Source organism: Phoenix dactylifera, chromosome 5 (assembly GCF_051530095.1).
Source record: "Phoenix dactylifera cultivar Ajwa chromosome 5, Ajwa_hap1_PhDact_Kaust_v1.1, whole genome shotgun sequence".
Taxonomy (NCBI): Eukaryota; Viridiplantae; Streptophyta; class Magnoliopsida; order Arecales; family Arecaceae; genus Phoenix; species Phoenix dactylifera.
This window is the reverse complement of record NC_143194.1, coordinates 13228260-13244254: the sequence shown is the minus strand read 5'-3', so window position 1 is coordinate 13244254 and position 15995 is coordinate 13228260. Positions and strand designations below refer to the sequence as shown.

At 41.9% G+C, this 15995-nt stretch overlaps 1 protein-coding gene across 1 annotated transcript; it reads right to left on the bottom strand.

The window, feature by feature from the left end:
* Positions 1 to 10335: 10335 nt before the first annotated feature.
* Positions 10336 to 11256, bottom strand: LOC103706121 (aspartic proteinase CDR1-like). The gene has a single exon (XM_008790127.4). It carries the CDS (start codon positions 11254 to 11256, stop codon positions 10336 to 10338), a length of 921 nt encoding a protein of 306 aa, XP_008788349.4.
* Positions 11257 to 15995: the final 4739 nt, after the last annotated feature.

Here is a 15995-nt window from a genome sequence, read left to right as displayed (position 1 = left end):
GATAGTGGCTGCTCAAGATACATGACGAGTGACAAGGATCAATTCTTCACCCTTGAAGCTAAGAAGGGAGGTACTGTGACTTTTGGAGACAACAACCAAGGTCACATCATTGGTATAGGTAAAGTACAAATTACCCCTTCTACTTTTATAGATAATGTTCGATATGTTGATGGTCTTAAGCATAATTTATTAAGCATTAGTCAATTATGTGATAGAGGCTATAATGTTATGTTTAAACCATCACTATGCATCATAACAAACCCAAATGACAATAGTTTAGTTTTTAAAGGAATAAGACGTGGAAATGTGTATGTTGTAGACCTTGAGGATCTTGCCAAACACAACCCATGTTTAGTTGTTAATGAAACTAAGGATAATGATGCTAGTTGGTTATGGCACCGTAAGTTAGGTCATGCAAGCATGGACACAATATCTAAACTAGTTAAAAGAGATTCTGTGATAGGTTTGCCAAAATTAAAATTTGAAAAGAATAAAATATGTGAAGCATGTCAATTTGGCAAACAATCAAGAAACTCCTTTCAATCTATAAATTGTGTCTCTACCTCTAGACCTCTAGAACTACTACACATGGACCTCTTCGGACCAACTAGAACCACAAGTCTAGGAGGAAATAAATATGGTCTAGTTATCGTAGATGATTACTCTAGATTCACTTGGGTTATGTTCTTAGCACATAAAGATCAAGCTTTTTCAGTCTTTAAAAAATTTCATAAGGAAGTAACAAATGCTAGAGATTCTTCAGTCATAGCCATTAGAAGTGACCATGGAACCGAATTTGAAAATCAGTTATTCGATGAGTTTTGTAGTAAAAAGGGGATAACTCATAATTTTTCTGCACCTAGGACACCACAACAAAATGGAGTTGTGGAGAGAAAAAATAGAACTCTAGAGGAAATGGCTAGAACTATGTTATGTGAAAGTAACCTCCCTAAGTACTTTTGGGGAGAAGCCATTAATACTTCTTGTCATATATTAAATAGAGTTCTATTAATACCCATTATAAAGAAAACACCGTATGAACTTTGGAAAAACAGAAAACCAAAGGTAAACTATTTTCATATCTTTGGATGTAGGTGTTTTGTTCATAATAATGGGAAAGATAATCTAGGATGTAGATACAACATTGTTTTTAAGGAAGAAAAACAAAGATATGTTGTTAGTGCAGATTTATGTTGATGATATCATTTTCGGTGCTACTAACAATTGCCTCTGCGAAGAATTTGCTGATTTGATGCAGAGTGAATTTGAAATGAGCATGATGGGAGAGCTGAATTACTTCCTTGGACTTCAAATCAAACAATCTGAAGAAGGCATCTTCATCAATCAAGCCAAATACATCAAGGAGATGCTCAAGAAGTTTGATATGGAGGGAAACAAGTCAATCAGCACCCCCATGAGCTCATCATGCAAATTGGACCAAGATGAATCAGGTAAATCTGTAGATCAGAAACTATATAGAGGTATGATAGGATCTTTATTGTATCTTACTGCAAGTAGACCTGATATCATGTTTAGTGTTTGCATGTGTGCTAGATATCAGTCTAATCCTAAGGAATCACATCTAATTGCAGTTAAGAGAATCTTTAAATACCTAATAGGAACTAAGAATATAGGGTTATGGTATTCTAAAGAATCTAGCTTAAACTTAATAGGATACACAGATTCAGACTTTGCTGGATGTAAACTTGATAGAAAAAGCACCAGCGGGTCATGTCAATTTCTAGGAGAAAACCTAATCTCATGGTTTAGCAAGAAACAAAACTCGGTTGCTTTATCTACTGCTGAAGCTGAATATGTTGCAGCCGGGAGTTGTTGTGCTCAAATCTTGTGGATCAAACAACAATTAGAAGATTATGGCATTAAACAAGATAAAATACCCATTAATTGTGATAATACAAGTGCCATTAATCTAACTAAAAATCCAATTCAGCATTCAAGAACTAAACATATTGAGATAAGACATCACTTCATAAGAGATCATGTACTGAATGGTGATGTGACACTACAATTTGTTTGCACTGATGATCAATTAGCTGACATTTTTACAAAACCCCTAAGTGAAGAGAGATTTAGTGTGCTTAGGAGGGGATTAGGAGTGATTGATCCATCCTAGTGGTATTTTCCACTAGTTCATTGATTTTGATGATTAGATTGTGGCTAATTTAGAGTTTCTTTTCAATGATCATCAAATCAGATCATAATTTAGTGATTTTTCCTCATTTGGCACGAACATAGCATGATTTTTAGGTGCGTGCCAGAGTTCGAGACGACTCGAGCAAGTTTCAGAGTCGGCTCGTAAGGGGGAGTCGACTCGCGCATTTGCGGGAGTCGACTCAAGATCGATGGCAGCAGAGGGAGAGTCGACTCGCATACAGTCGGGAGTCGACTCGAGGTCAATAGGCGCATAAGGAGAGTCGACTCGCGCATATTTTGGAGTCGACTCGAGGTCGAGTCGACTCGCGACTCAGAGGAGTCGACTCGCAGTCGGGATCCGACTTTTTAATCCTAACTCCATCGGTTAGAAAACACTTATTTTCACCACCGCCACTGTTCAAAACCCTAGAGCCGACTCCTAGATCGTCTCCGGCCGTTCCTAGGTCCTTTTCCCGTCGATCCTTCATCGTCCATTAGGTTTTCATCCCATTCTAGGTCAACCATGCCTCGCAAAACCACTGTCCCAAGCCGGAAGAGGCCCCATTCCGCAACCGGCACCGAGCGACGCTCCAAAGCTCGGAACGATCCCGCGAGGGCACAACCTCCGGCTCGTTCCCCGCCGAGGGCGGTTCCCTCGAGGCCGTGCGCCGGGAAGGCGATCTCCACCGGGAGATACGTCGATTTCGACTATCTCTCCCGGGAGGGCTTCACTATAGGAGATAGACTTAGGGCCCAGGGTTTAGAGTACTTTTGTTCCCTAGACCTCCCCACATACCCTGGCCTAATTAGAGAGTTCTATGGTACTGTCCATAGGGGGAATGGGGGAATAGAGGGAACCATACCCGGTGTCCCATTGTTTATTTTCGAGGATTTCATAGCCCAAATCCTCCACCTTCCACAGTTAGGGGTGGCTCCCACACACCCCGAAGATAGGACTGAGGCCCTTACGGCCATTCTAGGGCATCCACCCCAGTCCCCTTTAGATGAGGTGTCCGCCAGCTCACTTTCAGTTGAGATGCGGCTCCTCTTGAGCATCATTTCTCGGTCTTTGTTCCCAAAGACCGGACGGTTCGATTTTGTGTCTGAGAGGGACCTAGCCCTCATGTACTACATTCTCCAAGATACCCCCATAAACTTTCCCAAGATGATATATAGATACCTATGTGAGCCACTAGATAGACCTAGGCTCACCCTCCCCTATGGCATGATGTTCACCCTTATCTTTAGGGAGGCCGAGATCCCTATTCCTGAGGGGGAACCCTCTCGCGCATTGCGATGGACAGATCGCATGCGTCCGGGGACCCTACACAGGATGGGGTTTCGGAAGGTAGAGGGAACCTGGGTTAGGAAATCTTCTACTTCCACACACACTACCAGACATTCCCCTAGTCCTGAGCCAGACTCAGATTATCCTGACTTTTCCTCCACTTCTGCTCCTACCACCTCAGCCGGACCCTCCTCCTCAGCTCCTCAGCCCATGGAGGTCCGGATCGCTCCTGAGCAGCTCCGGGAGTTGCGGCAGGAGATTGTCCGAGATCTGCGAGATGATCTACTTCGGGAGCTCCGGGGTTCAGTGCCTGCTCCCACTCCTGCACCTTCGTCAGCGTTGGTCCCTTCCTTGACAGCCGTGACTGACATGACGGCCCATGTACGGGAAGAGATCTACAACGTGAGGAGCTTGATCCAGGCTCAGTTCTCCAGTATGAGTGAGGTCACGGGCATCACTCGGAAGATGCGCGATGACATCCGGAAGGACATGAGCACCACTACTCAGGGGGCCGAGCGCTTGTCGAATGTGCTCATCGACAAGCTGGACGCACTTCAGAAGTCGGTGACCGAGCTCGACACGATGCATAGCAGGGCCACCCAGGCCATTATCCGACAGCTCGAGCACGTCACCAATGCCGTCCAAGCACTCGCTGAGCGCATGCCTCGGGGAGCCACATCCTCTTCGAGGAAGCCCTAGATATCGTTTTGTATTTTGACATGTATTGTTTTTGCTTTACTTATTGTATTCACAACTGTATTTACATACAAATCAATACAATGAGTAGACATGTTCTCTTCAATTCCTGTGCAATTTGACTATGATTGAGTGTGTGTTCTGCTTACCTCCTTTTTGATACGATGACAAAAAAGGGAAGAAATAATTAATAGATATGTAAATGGAATCAACATAAAAGGAATCAAAATGAAAATTAAAACATAATTTGTTCTTAGTGGATTTGGTACCTCGAGGCTCATTATCTCTCTGTTGGGGCTCCTAATGGAATAATCTCCAGAATCTATTCAAGGGATATTCGGAGATTAGTTGAATCCTACTCAAGAACAAATTGACAGATTTTCCCTCTAAAAACCAAAAATTTCAGTTCAAAAACTTCAATGCATTAAAAGAAAATTCAGAAAATCTAAACATAGTAGAATGCATATGTTGAGGGGGAGAATCTGAATTTTTAAGAAAGCTAAATCATTAATTATATATAAGCCAAACAATTGATTGCATGATATGAAGGCTTATATAATTCCAAATGAAAGGGGGAGCTTTAACTCCAAAATTTATTGTTTCACACCTTTCAAGCTTGGATAAATTAAATATCCAGACATTTGAATTCATTTATGGATTTTATTTCCTTGTTTATTAAGCAATTCACTTTACATATACTCAATGTTTTGTCATCATCAAAAAGGGGGAGATTGTGGAGTGATTGATTGAAACCCTATTTGATTTTGATGAGCTCAAAGCATTTGAGTATATCTTATGTTTTACTAATGAATTCAATTGAGTGTTTCAGTGAAAATCTTGTCTAAGTGTCTCTAGATTTGGTTCAAGATATTTTGGATAAGTTAACAAGTCAGTTTGAACCAAAGTCTGAGACTCGAGTCGACTCCGGGATATTACGAGTCGACTCCAAGCGTATCAGAATCACTGACACGGGTTCGAGTCGACTCCGGACCATTACGAGTCGACTCCGACTGAGAACAGACAGACGAACAGAAAGCATCAACTCAAAACCTGTCAGCGAGTCGACTCCTGGAGTGCGCGAGTCGACTCCGATGTTTACCGAGTCGACTCCGGAGTAGTATGAGTCGACTCCAAGGAGTTACAGACAGAAAAGTCAGAGAGCGAATTTCGACCCTGAGATTCGAGTCGACTCCTGTGGAACGCGAGTCAACTCCGATGGTTGGCAGGTCGACTCCAAAGAAAGTGAGAGTCGACTCTCAGTGGAACTCAAGGCAAAAGTCAGAGAACCGTTTTCAGACTCTGAGATTCGAGTCGACTCCCGCAATACGCGAGTCGACTCCGAGACAGCGCGACCCAAAAAGACAGAAGATCAAATTGTTGTCTCTGAGAGCCGAGTCGACTCCAAGGCAGCGCTACACCAAAATGGCAGAAGGCCGTGTTTCGGAAACTGAGAGCCGAGTCGACTCCGGAACAGTTCGAGTCGACTCCAAGACTGGACAAGCCAAAAGACAGAAGATCGGGAGTTCGGGCTCTGAGCGCCGAGTCGACTCTCAGGACTGTCGAGTCGACTCGAGCGGACCAAGTTGAAAAGTTGATCTACGGATTTCATGGGAGGAGCCGACTCCGAAAATGCCAAGTCAGCTCCAGAAGTTGGCGAGTCGACTCCGGGTTAAGTCGAGTCGACTCCCAGTCGCGGAGGACACTTTAATTCAAATCCGGAACAGTTGCCGAGCCGACTCCAGAAAAGCATGAGTCGACTCCCGTTACAGTCGAGTCGACTCCAGATCGCGCGAGTCGACTCCAACCCCAACGGACATATTGTCAGGTTGTGCAGAGTGTGCAGAACGGGCAGAAAAAGGTGTCTAACGGCTAGTTTCCGTGGGAGATGGTTTAAATAGCCACAGAGGACTGTAGCAAGGTAGAGAACTACTATTCCACTCAAAGAAATCAAGCATTCAATCTCTGCAACCTGGTTCTCAACAGAAAAGAAGGAAGAGCGCCATTAACTCCATCCAGCTACCTCTTCCCAGCATTTAAAGAAGTCTCCTCCTGCATTCAAGTCGATCAGACATTCAAGAGAAGACCCGAAGTTCAAGAAGCCCTACTCTACTCCAACTCAAACGTGTTTGAGGGCTTCTAACTTCTCTTTTGTTTATATTGTTATTAATCTGCTTTTGAGAAGCTCTGTTTTTCTGTTACTCCTTTTTATTTCCATCTTGTCTTTGCTTGGTTCAATCGGGGGATTGAATCAAGAGTATTGAGGTTGGTTGGTGAGCCGAGGGTAAAACCAACGTGTAAGGGTTCGATTGTGATCCCGGGAAAACAATCGGGTTGGTTCTAGTCGGTGAGCCTGGGAAAACCGACCGAGTTCGTTGTGAGCTCGTAAAACAACAAGTTTGGTTGTGAGCTTGGAAAACAACCGGCTGTAATCCAAGGGGTTATAGTGAATTCCCAAGTGAGACTTGGGGAGTGGACGTAGGAGCAAGGGTTAGCTCCGAACCACTATAAAACATTGTGTTTGTGATTGTTTGTCTCTCTCTATTTCTCTCATTTCATTCACAGCACATAACAACTAATTAATCATCTCACAAAAGCATTAATTAGTCATCCACAAAAGTTTTAATTGCAAAATTATTTTAAAACCCAATTCACCCCCCCTCTTGGGTTGTCTATCTGGGCAACACTACATCAGTTCTTCTCTGGATATAAACCTACTCTTCAGCTCTTCTGCATCTTCTTTCTCTGCTCCTCATCGTCATCCTCTTCCGCAGTTTTGCTTCACCGTCTTCGCCTTCGTCGTGACCAACAAGGGCGCCGGCGAGCGGGCGAGGTCGTCTCCGGCCGGCCGCCGGGGTTGCAACTTACAAGGAGTACCGCCGACCGCGGGCCCCTCCCCACTAAAGCCAGAGAGCATAGCAAAAGGAGAAAGAAAGAAAGCAAGAAACACAGTGCTTCTTGAAAGCAAAAGGGAGGTTGCATTATGCCGTTGGACCCCATACGAAGTTTGTGAGGTGCCCTAAGGGCTGAAGGGGAGCAGCAGAAGAGGAAGGAGGTCGTGCACTACGTCACCCTTCACGAGATCGATGTCATCAACAGCTGGTTTGGACCGTTTGGTGTGCTCGCTTTCTCTCAAAATTTCTTTTTTTGTTCTTTTTTCTTTTTAATAATGCACTGCGTTGAGATGGTGTACATTTTTTAGTTTTGGGGTTTGAGTATTCTAATTTTTAGTTGTCTGGACTTGTATTGTACATGATATGATTGCTTTTATTCCAAAGAGAAGTCTTAGGTTTTTGGCGCTTCAGTGCCACTCATATGTAGAATTCTCGGGCTGTTGAATTAAATTTAAGTCGGTTGCAACTCAGCCTTTAAGGTTAAAGGTTCAGCTGTTATGTTCTTAAACTAAAATATAAGGAGGTAGGCTGACTGAAAGACGTAAGTACAAATTGAGGAAAAAAATACACTATAGTGGTAGGAAACACCAAAATAAATAGGAAAGAATTATATGTGTATGAAAAGAACCAGTATGAGTGTTTTAATGAAGCTGATTACATATACTAGAGTTGAAGAATTCTGGTTTTTTTATTAGATCCTCCATTTGGTGCCATCGGCTTTGAGGGGTACACCTATTAGACAAATATTTTGACACTCTGTGCCAAGGTGGCATCAAGTAAGATAATTTCATGGAACATATGCTTCATATTAATTCTTTAAATTTTCTGACATGCATTGGTGCTTACATGGTACAGTTGATATTTGCGGTAGGATATACACGTAGAGAAGGGGAATCAATAGCAGCCCTTCTTCCTTCAACGGCAACCGCAGGGGATATTTTCACAAGAGCAGCTCCCATTCCGACCTTTGCTACAAATGGGATAGTTATGAAATATTTTATGAGATTTAGGTGCTTTAGCTTTTACCTTTGATAGTTTTCATTGGTGCCATAAGAATTAATTGGGAATATCAAGGTGGTTGTGGCTGTTATTGATGCAAAATTGCTGTATGTTTGGAAACTTGCAAGAAATATGATTATGTATTCTTTTGGTCGATAAAGTAAGGTTTAACTTAAATTTGACACATACGTGAAGGGTTGACTACTAGGCGTTAAGTATTGCATATCATGCGATGGATAGACATGCAACAAATCTACAACCTTGAGAAAGTACATATTAAATGTACAAAAAAGATCAATTGAAAAAATTATTCGAACCATTTTAGCTAGCTCTATGACAATGAGTAGATGTTATGGAGTAATTAAAATACTTCCTCAAAATTTTGTACTTATTAAAAATTTTTTATTATTTTTCAAAAATAAAAGATCTTTCTTAGTGAGTTCTCCTTAGGCCCCTAAATGCATTGGGCCGCCCCTGAGGATGGCTAGCAGGCCCCACAGATATTATGGAAGCCCTGCCTCCTCATTTTCTGCAGTTAGCAGCATCAATAAGTTGTTGCGGCCCTCGAAGGTTGCTTAAAAGAGGTCATGATCAGCAACCGAGCCCCAGTGGATCCTCGGCCACTTCTCTCCACTGTGGTGGCAGGAGGAACGACTTCATTGAAGCTGGAAGTGGAGCTAGAATGAATTTATGCTTCTATTATACTGTGGAGCTAACATCTGCTATATTCAAGTCTATGTATTATCGAACATATATATTAAAAGTGAAGACGTTATTCTTAATCATAGTCATGTCATTTCTCCTTCAAATGGTTATCATGTCATTTCAAATAATGTTGTTAACAGTAGAGCGCTAGTTCTCTATCATACTGACCAGAAGATTAACAGTCAAGAAGAGCTTAGATCCCCACCCCCACCCAATGCCCCACACTTAATTCCCCTCCGCCAGCCACCCCTACCTGCTTTTTTTCCTTTTTTATTTTTTTTAAGAAACCATCAAGAGCTCATTTTCTGCATGTGGTGCAGCTAATAGTGGAGTATCTTTCACTCTTAATGTGCTGCTTTTTTTGGAAATTGTCCGTGGTGATAGTGATATGAACATTGAAAATTATTTTGGTGTGTCCTATCTCGTAGAAGCGTGAACACAGAATATCCAAAATGTTCAGGTTGAATCATCGTCTCAATCTTATGATTGGGAATGCAATCACATTGCACAAAGCATCCTCTCACCGCACTGCAAAAGCCTAAAACTTTCTAGAGTAATGATGGGAACTTCTCGACATTCTTCTCACATTGCACCATAATCTCTAGTTTCCCAGTTTTTCTTCATGGGAAAACACCAATGTGTAACGCCCTTTCTATAAATATGGGAGCTCTCATTGCCTCCAGTTATCAACACTCTGAAATTTTGTCATCCTAAATGGTAAGGACCCAAAGTCTAGCACCCGAAGTTCAGCAGTTTGTTTCTATGCTCACATTGTTCTAGCATTGCCGTGATGTCTTACTCTTTTCAACTTTTATTCGTTGGATTACAAGCTGTTGAAATAAGTGTTTTACTGCACCAAGGAGTTAAAAAAGATGCTGGTGGGTGCCGAAAAGTTTGATGGTTCCCAAACAATATTGGTGTAGGGTGTACAATAATAAAAATCACATGCAATGTTGTTACACTTCTATAGATTGATAGCAAGGGAACTCTAATAATTACTATTTGCATTAGGAAGATGAACAATTGAAATACTTCTAATTAGTTTTCAACTAATGCTGCATATAGATATATAGAGGCATATATCTATTGATCGATCAGACATGCACTTGAAATCATTAGTCAAATAAACATTTTATTTTATCTATATATACTCGTGCTAGTTAATTCATCTATTTCTAATAAAAAAGATCATCAATCACATCGATCAAGGTCGAGATAGAGCCGATATTCAGGACCACGAAGATCATATCCAATATTTCTGTTCGTTTGAGCAAAGGTTCCAATCATGTTGATGCCATCGGTCGGTGCCATGAGAAGGCAGACCCTTCTATAATCCACCTTGGCATATATCTGACGCTTTTCCAAGGAGAGCGAGAGTGTTCCAGAAAACCGGAAATCCACCTCGGGTAGAAGCCCATTGATCGATCTGACATGGTCCCATTGAAGCACAAGTCCCAGGGGTCGTTCGGTTGGGGCAGCAAATCTGGCAGCTTAGCATATTCCCTCACCTTGGATGCCACCTCATTGAACAACGGCTTCTTCAAGAAGGTGAGGGGCGTCGATGAGGCGAAGACAAAAGAGCAATCGCCGCCCAAAAAATCCTCAGCGAGGTTCAGCGGCATCCGCCTGACGATCACCGCAGACAACTTCGGCGCGTAGCGTGGCACGGCTCGCCTCGCACCTGGTCAAGGGGGCCGACCCCGTGCCCTTCAGCCTCGCATCTGCCCCTAGGTGCAGAATGCTGGAGGTTTTTCCAGTGCTCTTATCCCAGTTCTTAAAACAGTGGGAGAAGGTATGCGGAATTCGATATTTCATATTAAAGCCGAACAAGAGCCCAAAAGTGCTCCCGATGAGGCCCACCCTCGCCGGAGCTAGTTTCGTTGAGAATGAGTTGTCGCTGCCACAGCCAAAAGATATGCCTTCGTAGCAGATGCCATTGATGGTGAAGACGTCAGTCATGAGGAGACCGGTCGCCTGGCTGTTGTTTCCAGAGGACTTGATATACTTGCAGGAGTTTTTGTTGTCGCACCGCCAGTTGAGAAGCTGACTGCATCTATTCGACCAGCAGGAGTTCATGGTGCTTGTCGAGGACTTGGACGGGTCGTAAAGAGGGCCCAAAGATGGTTTGCAGCCTGGACATGGCTCGCATTGAGTCCACTTGAAGTCACCCGGCACATCGAGCATTGCCGTCACCGGCACCGGAGGAGTGCCTATGACAAATTCCATCAAGTACTCCCCGCCGACCTGATCGAAGCTTGCCTCATCATCTTCTGCAGCTAGCGACATCAGCGAGTTGCTGAGGCCCTCAAGGGCTGCTTGGAAGTAGTCACGGTAGGCAACCAAGCGTCGGTGGACCCTCCGCCACTTCTCTGCGGTGGTGGTAGTCGAGTCAAAAAGAGGGGACTCAAAGGAATCACGGTGAATGAGACGGATGCTCTGCTGGTAGGAGAGAGATGGAAGTACAACGAGGAAGAGGAAGAAGAGGAAGAACTTCGTAGAAGCTGGAAGTAGAGACAAAGCCATGGTAAACTTGATTTAGTTTGAGAGAAGAAATGTCCAGCAAATGGGATGTTATAGCCTCCGAGGTCGTCATAAATGGGTAATCAAGATATGATCTAGATCCAATCAGGACGATATATATATATATATGGATCGGTTTCAATCCAGTCTATATATACACCACGCGAGAGTCTATGAGCACGTGAATCATATGTAGATAGTATGATTTGGAAATTCTCCTACGTATGTACTCATTAAATAGTTTTATATTTTGACTACAAGTCTAGAAACCCCCTAGGTAACTCTGTTTTTCCAACCCACAAGGTGCCCCCAGAATAACTTGCCACATATGAAACTACCCAATCCACATACGAATACATATTTGGCCTGCAAAGCCACATCACCACTTGTTATGGCCCAAATATTCCGAAGCAAAGGGCGGCCCTTGCCACCACTCCTGGTGCCACCCTGAATCCATCTAATTCAGTGATCGAGTCACCCTCAAGTAGGACTGAGCTAGCCCGCAGTACTCGCCGAGCAGGGCCCAGGCCGGCCCATGCTACTCTCAGTTCTGCTCTAGAAACTAAGATGTCGAAAATCTAGCAGTCTCCAGAAACCACCACCCTATAGTTCGGACCTCTAATGACAAAAACAACACCCCCTCCTGCCACCATCAAGCACACATCCATCGAAGTTGACCTTCAGAAAACTCAAGGGTGGAGGTTCCTAGGTAAAAAGCACCGTTCAAAAAGTTTTATTTAATAAATATAATATAATATTTTAATATACGGTATTACATTTATGATTACTACAAATTGATATATTCTTACAAATTATGATATTATTATTATTATAATATGTGAATCCAGTATTATTATTTCAGCACAATATTATAATAGTATTACATTATTATATTACTTTCATATAAACATAATGCAGTATAAAGAATTGTTAATCTACAAGTTATATATTTTATTTTAATCTATATATTATAATAAATAATGTAATTATCTTTCAAAGAGAGGTTACCAAGTAACAAAGAATGTCATTATTCAAAATAGAAATTCTTGATTCCGATAGCAATAGAAATGAAACAAGCAACATTTTTGTTTACACAGATTCAAAATACGAAGATATAAAGTACAATATCCATGCTACAAGCCCAATGTCATAATGAAAGAAGTCAATAAGTTATACGAAGAGCCACAATACGAACATTACAGTCACTCATTATTTGACTTTGGTACTGGTTCTTCCTGTGATTTATCAATTTCTAAACAATTAGAAAAGAATACATCATCGTCATCATCATAAGATTGAAACTCAAAATTTGTAATTGCATGATCCCTAATGAAGTTGTTGACAGCAATAATGACATTGGGCTTCTCAATATTCTAGGTCACAATTTGAACTTTTTATGATAAGGAAAGTTGAGTGTTGTACTCAATATTCTCTATCTAATTTTCTTCATAGAAAAATTTGCAGGATCAACAAATACCTGGGACAAGGCCTTTTCGCTTATGGTTGTGGTAAGAGATAATATGGCAGGTCTCACAATCAACCCATGGTCCGCGGACGATTAGGAAAGAAATTTTGTTTCTTCTATTTCCTCGGCGAGAAAAAGAGTTTTTTTCTTCTATTGGGCAACCTGGGCTGCAAAACAAATGTTGCATCAGTACACAGAATAGTAACTACAGGTGAACCAATCTTCGTGCCTCAGGTTAGGGGAGTTGAATTATGCTTGTAGCCTTCCTATGTTTGTTTAATCTGCAGTTACACTGCCTTAACATGACACAAACATCCCATTGTACTCATAGTCCGCCATCATATCACTGATACCCTATGTCAACGGCTGAATACATATCCTTCTGGCTTCCCTTAGGCACAATATCCTACAACCTCCAAGTACAAGACCCATCGAAATGACGTCCATAAGTTTCCTGTTGCATAAAGTTCCACTCAAATGCTTCTAACAGTGCACGGCCGTAACATCTGACAAGATTCTAACACCCCAGTTGTATTTAGAGACACTGAAAATCCCCCATAAAAAAGCACCATAGCGTTCATCCCAGACCTTCCGGACGGACCGGACCCATGGTTGGTGCTGCAAAGCCACTCCCGCAGCTTACCTGCTAGTGAACTGTGATGTCCATAGCTGCTGCTTACCATTTCTTATGGCAGATCAGACCATCCCTGGCAAAAGAATATTTATAAGACCAGCATCATTTTATCCATAATCACTAAAGATCAAATTAGGAAGGTGAATAACTTGGCAAACCCAACTCCCAACACTGTTTCATTTTTCTCTGAATTCTGCTATGGAAAATGAAAGATATCCAACAATTCGTTTCATTACCAAAACACCATTCAAACCACAAACTATAAAATTTTCAGCTAACTATTTGCAGGAGAACATAAGTAAGCCCAATATCAAGCGACTGTTGATTCCAACACAAAAAATGGGGAACACTAATTCCGAATGCCTTTGTAGCCCTCCTTCAAAAATAAATCTCAGTGGAAAGATCCTGCTTCCTGGATCACAAAAGGCGAGTCCTTGTAAAACCTAGTGTAGATTTCAACCTGCAAAATTGAATGTAAGTTGTGTTTAGGCAGTATTGTCTATGGAAATTCTTCTATATAATCGAGTATGAATATGGCATTGCAAAGTATGCCCATGTGCTTACAATGTCAAATCACAAAATCAGCCTATAGTTTAACAAGCTGACAGATATGTTGGCATAACATGCTGGAAGAGCAAAGAAAGGAAGAAAAGGGCAGAAAGAAAGAGCAGGTAAACAGAGACCTCATATCCCTGAGGTTGCTCCATGCTGATTCTTCTTCAAGTTCACCATTAAAAAATACAGTTTTCACATCTACTTGATGCATAACAAGTTTGCATATAGAAATAATGGCAAACAAAAACTCTAATAGATGAAATTTTAGAAACCGCTAAGCATCAAAACAATTAATATTGTTTTTGCTTATAAGCTTTAGATCAAAGCATACCATTGACCAAAAAATAAAGAGAGAGAAATCAGCCACCATCATCCAAGTTTCAACAACCTTCCATCCCCCGTCTACGTCAATTGGTATCAGAGCGAAAATCCTTGATTACCATGAGTACCAGAAGTGGCCGCCCCTACAACAACGAAAGGCAACGTGCTGAGGAGATAGATAAACTTCTCCATTAGATGGCTGCCTTAAATCAAAAGATAAAAGCCATTTTGGAGCGCGTCTTCCTTGAGCCAAACAACTATGAAGATGATCATGGTGCCCATGAACACCCAGAAAGTTCAGAAGCGTCACAAGGAGGAGATCCCAACACCGAGATCCATTCTCTTAGGGTTCTTCCACCCCAACGCCGCCCAGGGGGTCTCCGTGTACCTCCCCCAATCAATCCTCACATGGGGATTAATTTTGAAAACTTATATTGGCAGCAGGAACAGCGGGAGCATGACGACTTCGATGACGCATCGAACCGGGTACGTGTTGATGTTGGTGATTACAACAGAAGCATGGTTCCAAGCACCTCCAGGATTGGTTGATGTCGCTCAAATATTATTTCGAGTGGTACAACATGACCAATGAGCGGAAGGTTCAATTCGTAAAGATGAAGTTGAAGGGCCAAACTCGTATTTGGTGGCACAGTATGGAGGAAAAGCTTCATCACCTTGGTCAACCTCCCATCACTGATTGGGAAGAGATGAAGCTTCGATTTAAAGAGAATCTTCTCCTTGATTATGAAGAGACTCTCTTCGAAGATCTTCTAAAACACCGCCAAGAAAGTTTATCAATGGAGGACTACACTGCCCGATTCCATGAGCTGACGCTCCGCAGCAATGTTACAGCGGAAGCAGCAATGTTCTGTCACCAAGTATCACCACAATGTTAAGTAATTTATGTTTGGTGGCTATCTATGCCAAAGTTCATTAGGAGTTTTACTTGTATTTTTATGAAGAATTTTATTTTGTATGTGACAAGCTAATAGAATTGTCTCCATCCACATGTTGGTAGACAGCCTGAAACATACAAGTATAGCATTCATCATTTCTTTAAGAGTTCTCTCTTTCCTTTCTACAACATCAGTTGATTCCGGTGAGTGACGAGGAGTTATTTCATTGATATTCTATTTTGTTCGTAAAATTTATCCAAAGGATTTGATTCATACTCTCCAATTTTACTCGTTCTTAGTCTTTTAATCAAAATTTTAAAACCTTTGGTATGGGGTGTCCTAGGTTCTCCATGGAATGGGATGCCCCGCTATCCCGCCCCATCTTGATGACAGTTCTAGTTATGCATGAGATTGAGAAGATGATTCAACATAAACATTTTGGATATTCTGTGTTCACACTTCTACTGGATACGACACACCCAAATAATTTCCAATGCCTATATCACTATCACCATGGACAATGTCAAAAGATAAACCAGGCTCCACTATGAGCTGCACCACTTGGAGGAAATGAGCTCTTGATGGCCTACATAAAAAAAATTAAAAAGGGAAAAAAGCAAGCAGTGGTGGCTTGGGTAGGGGAGGTTTGTGGGGCAAGGTGGGGGTGGGGATGTAAGCTCTTCTTGACGGTTGATCTTCTGATCAGTATGATAGAAAACTAGTGCTCTATTGTTAACAACATTATTTGTAATGACATGATAACCATTTCAAGGAGAACTGGAATGACTATGATTAAGAATAACATCTTGGGACCAAATATGTTCAATAAAACATAGACTTGAATAGCAGATGTTAGCTCCACTGTTCAACA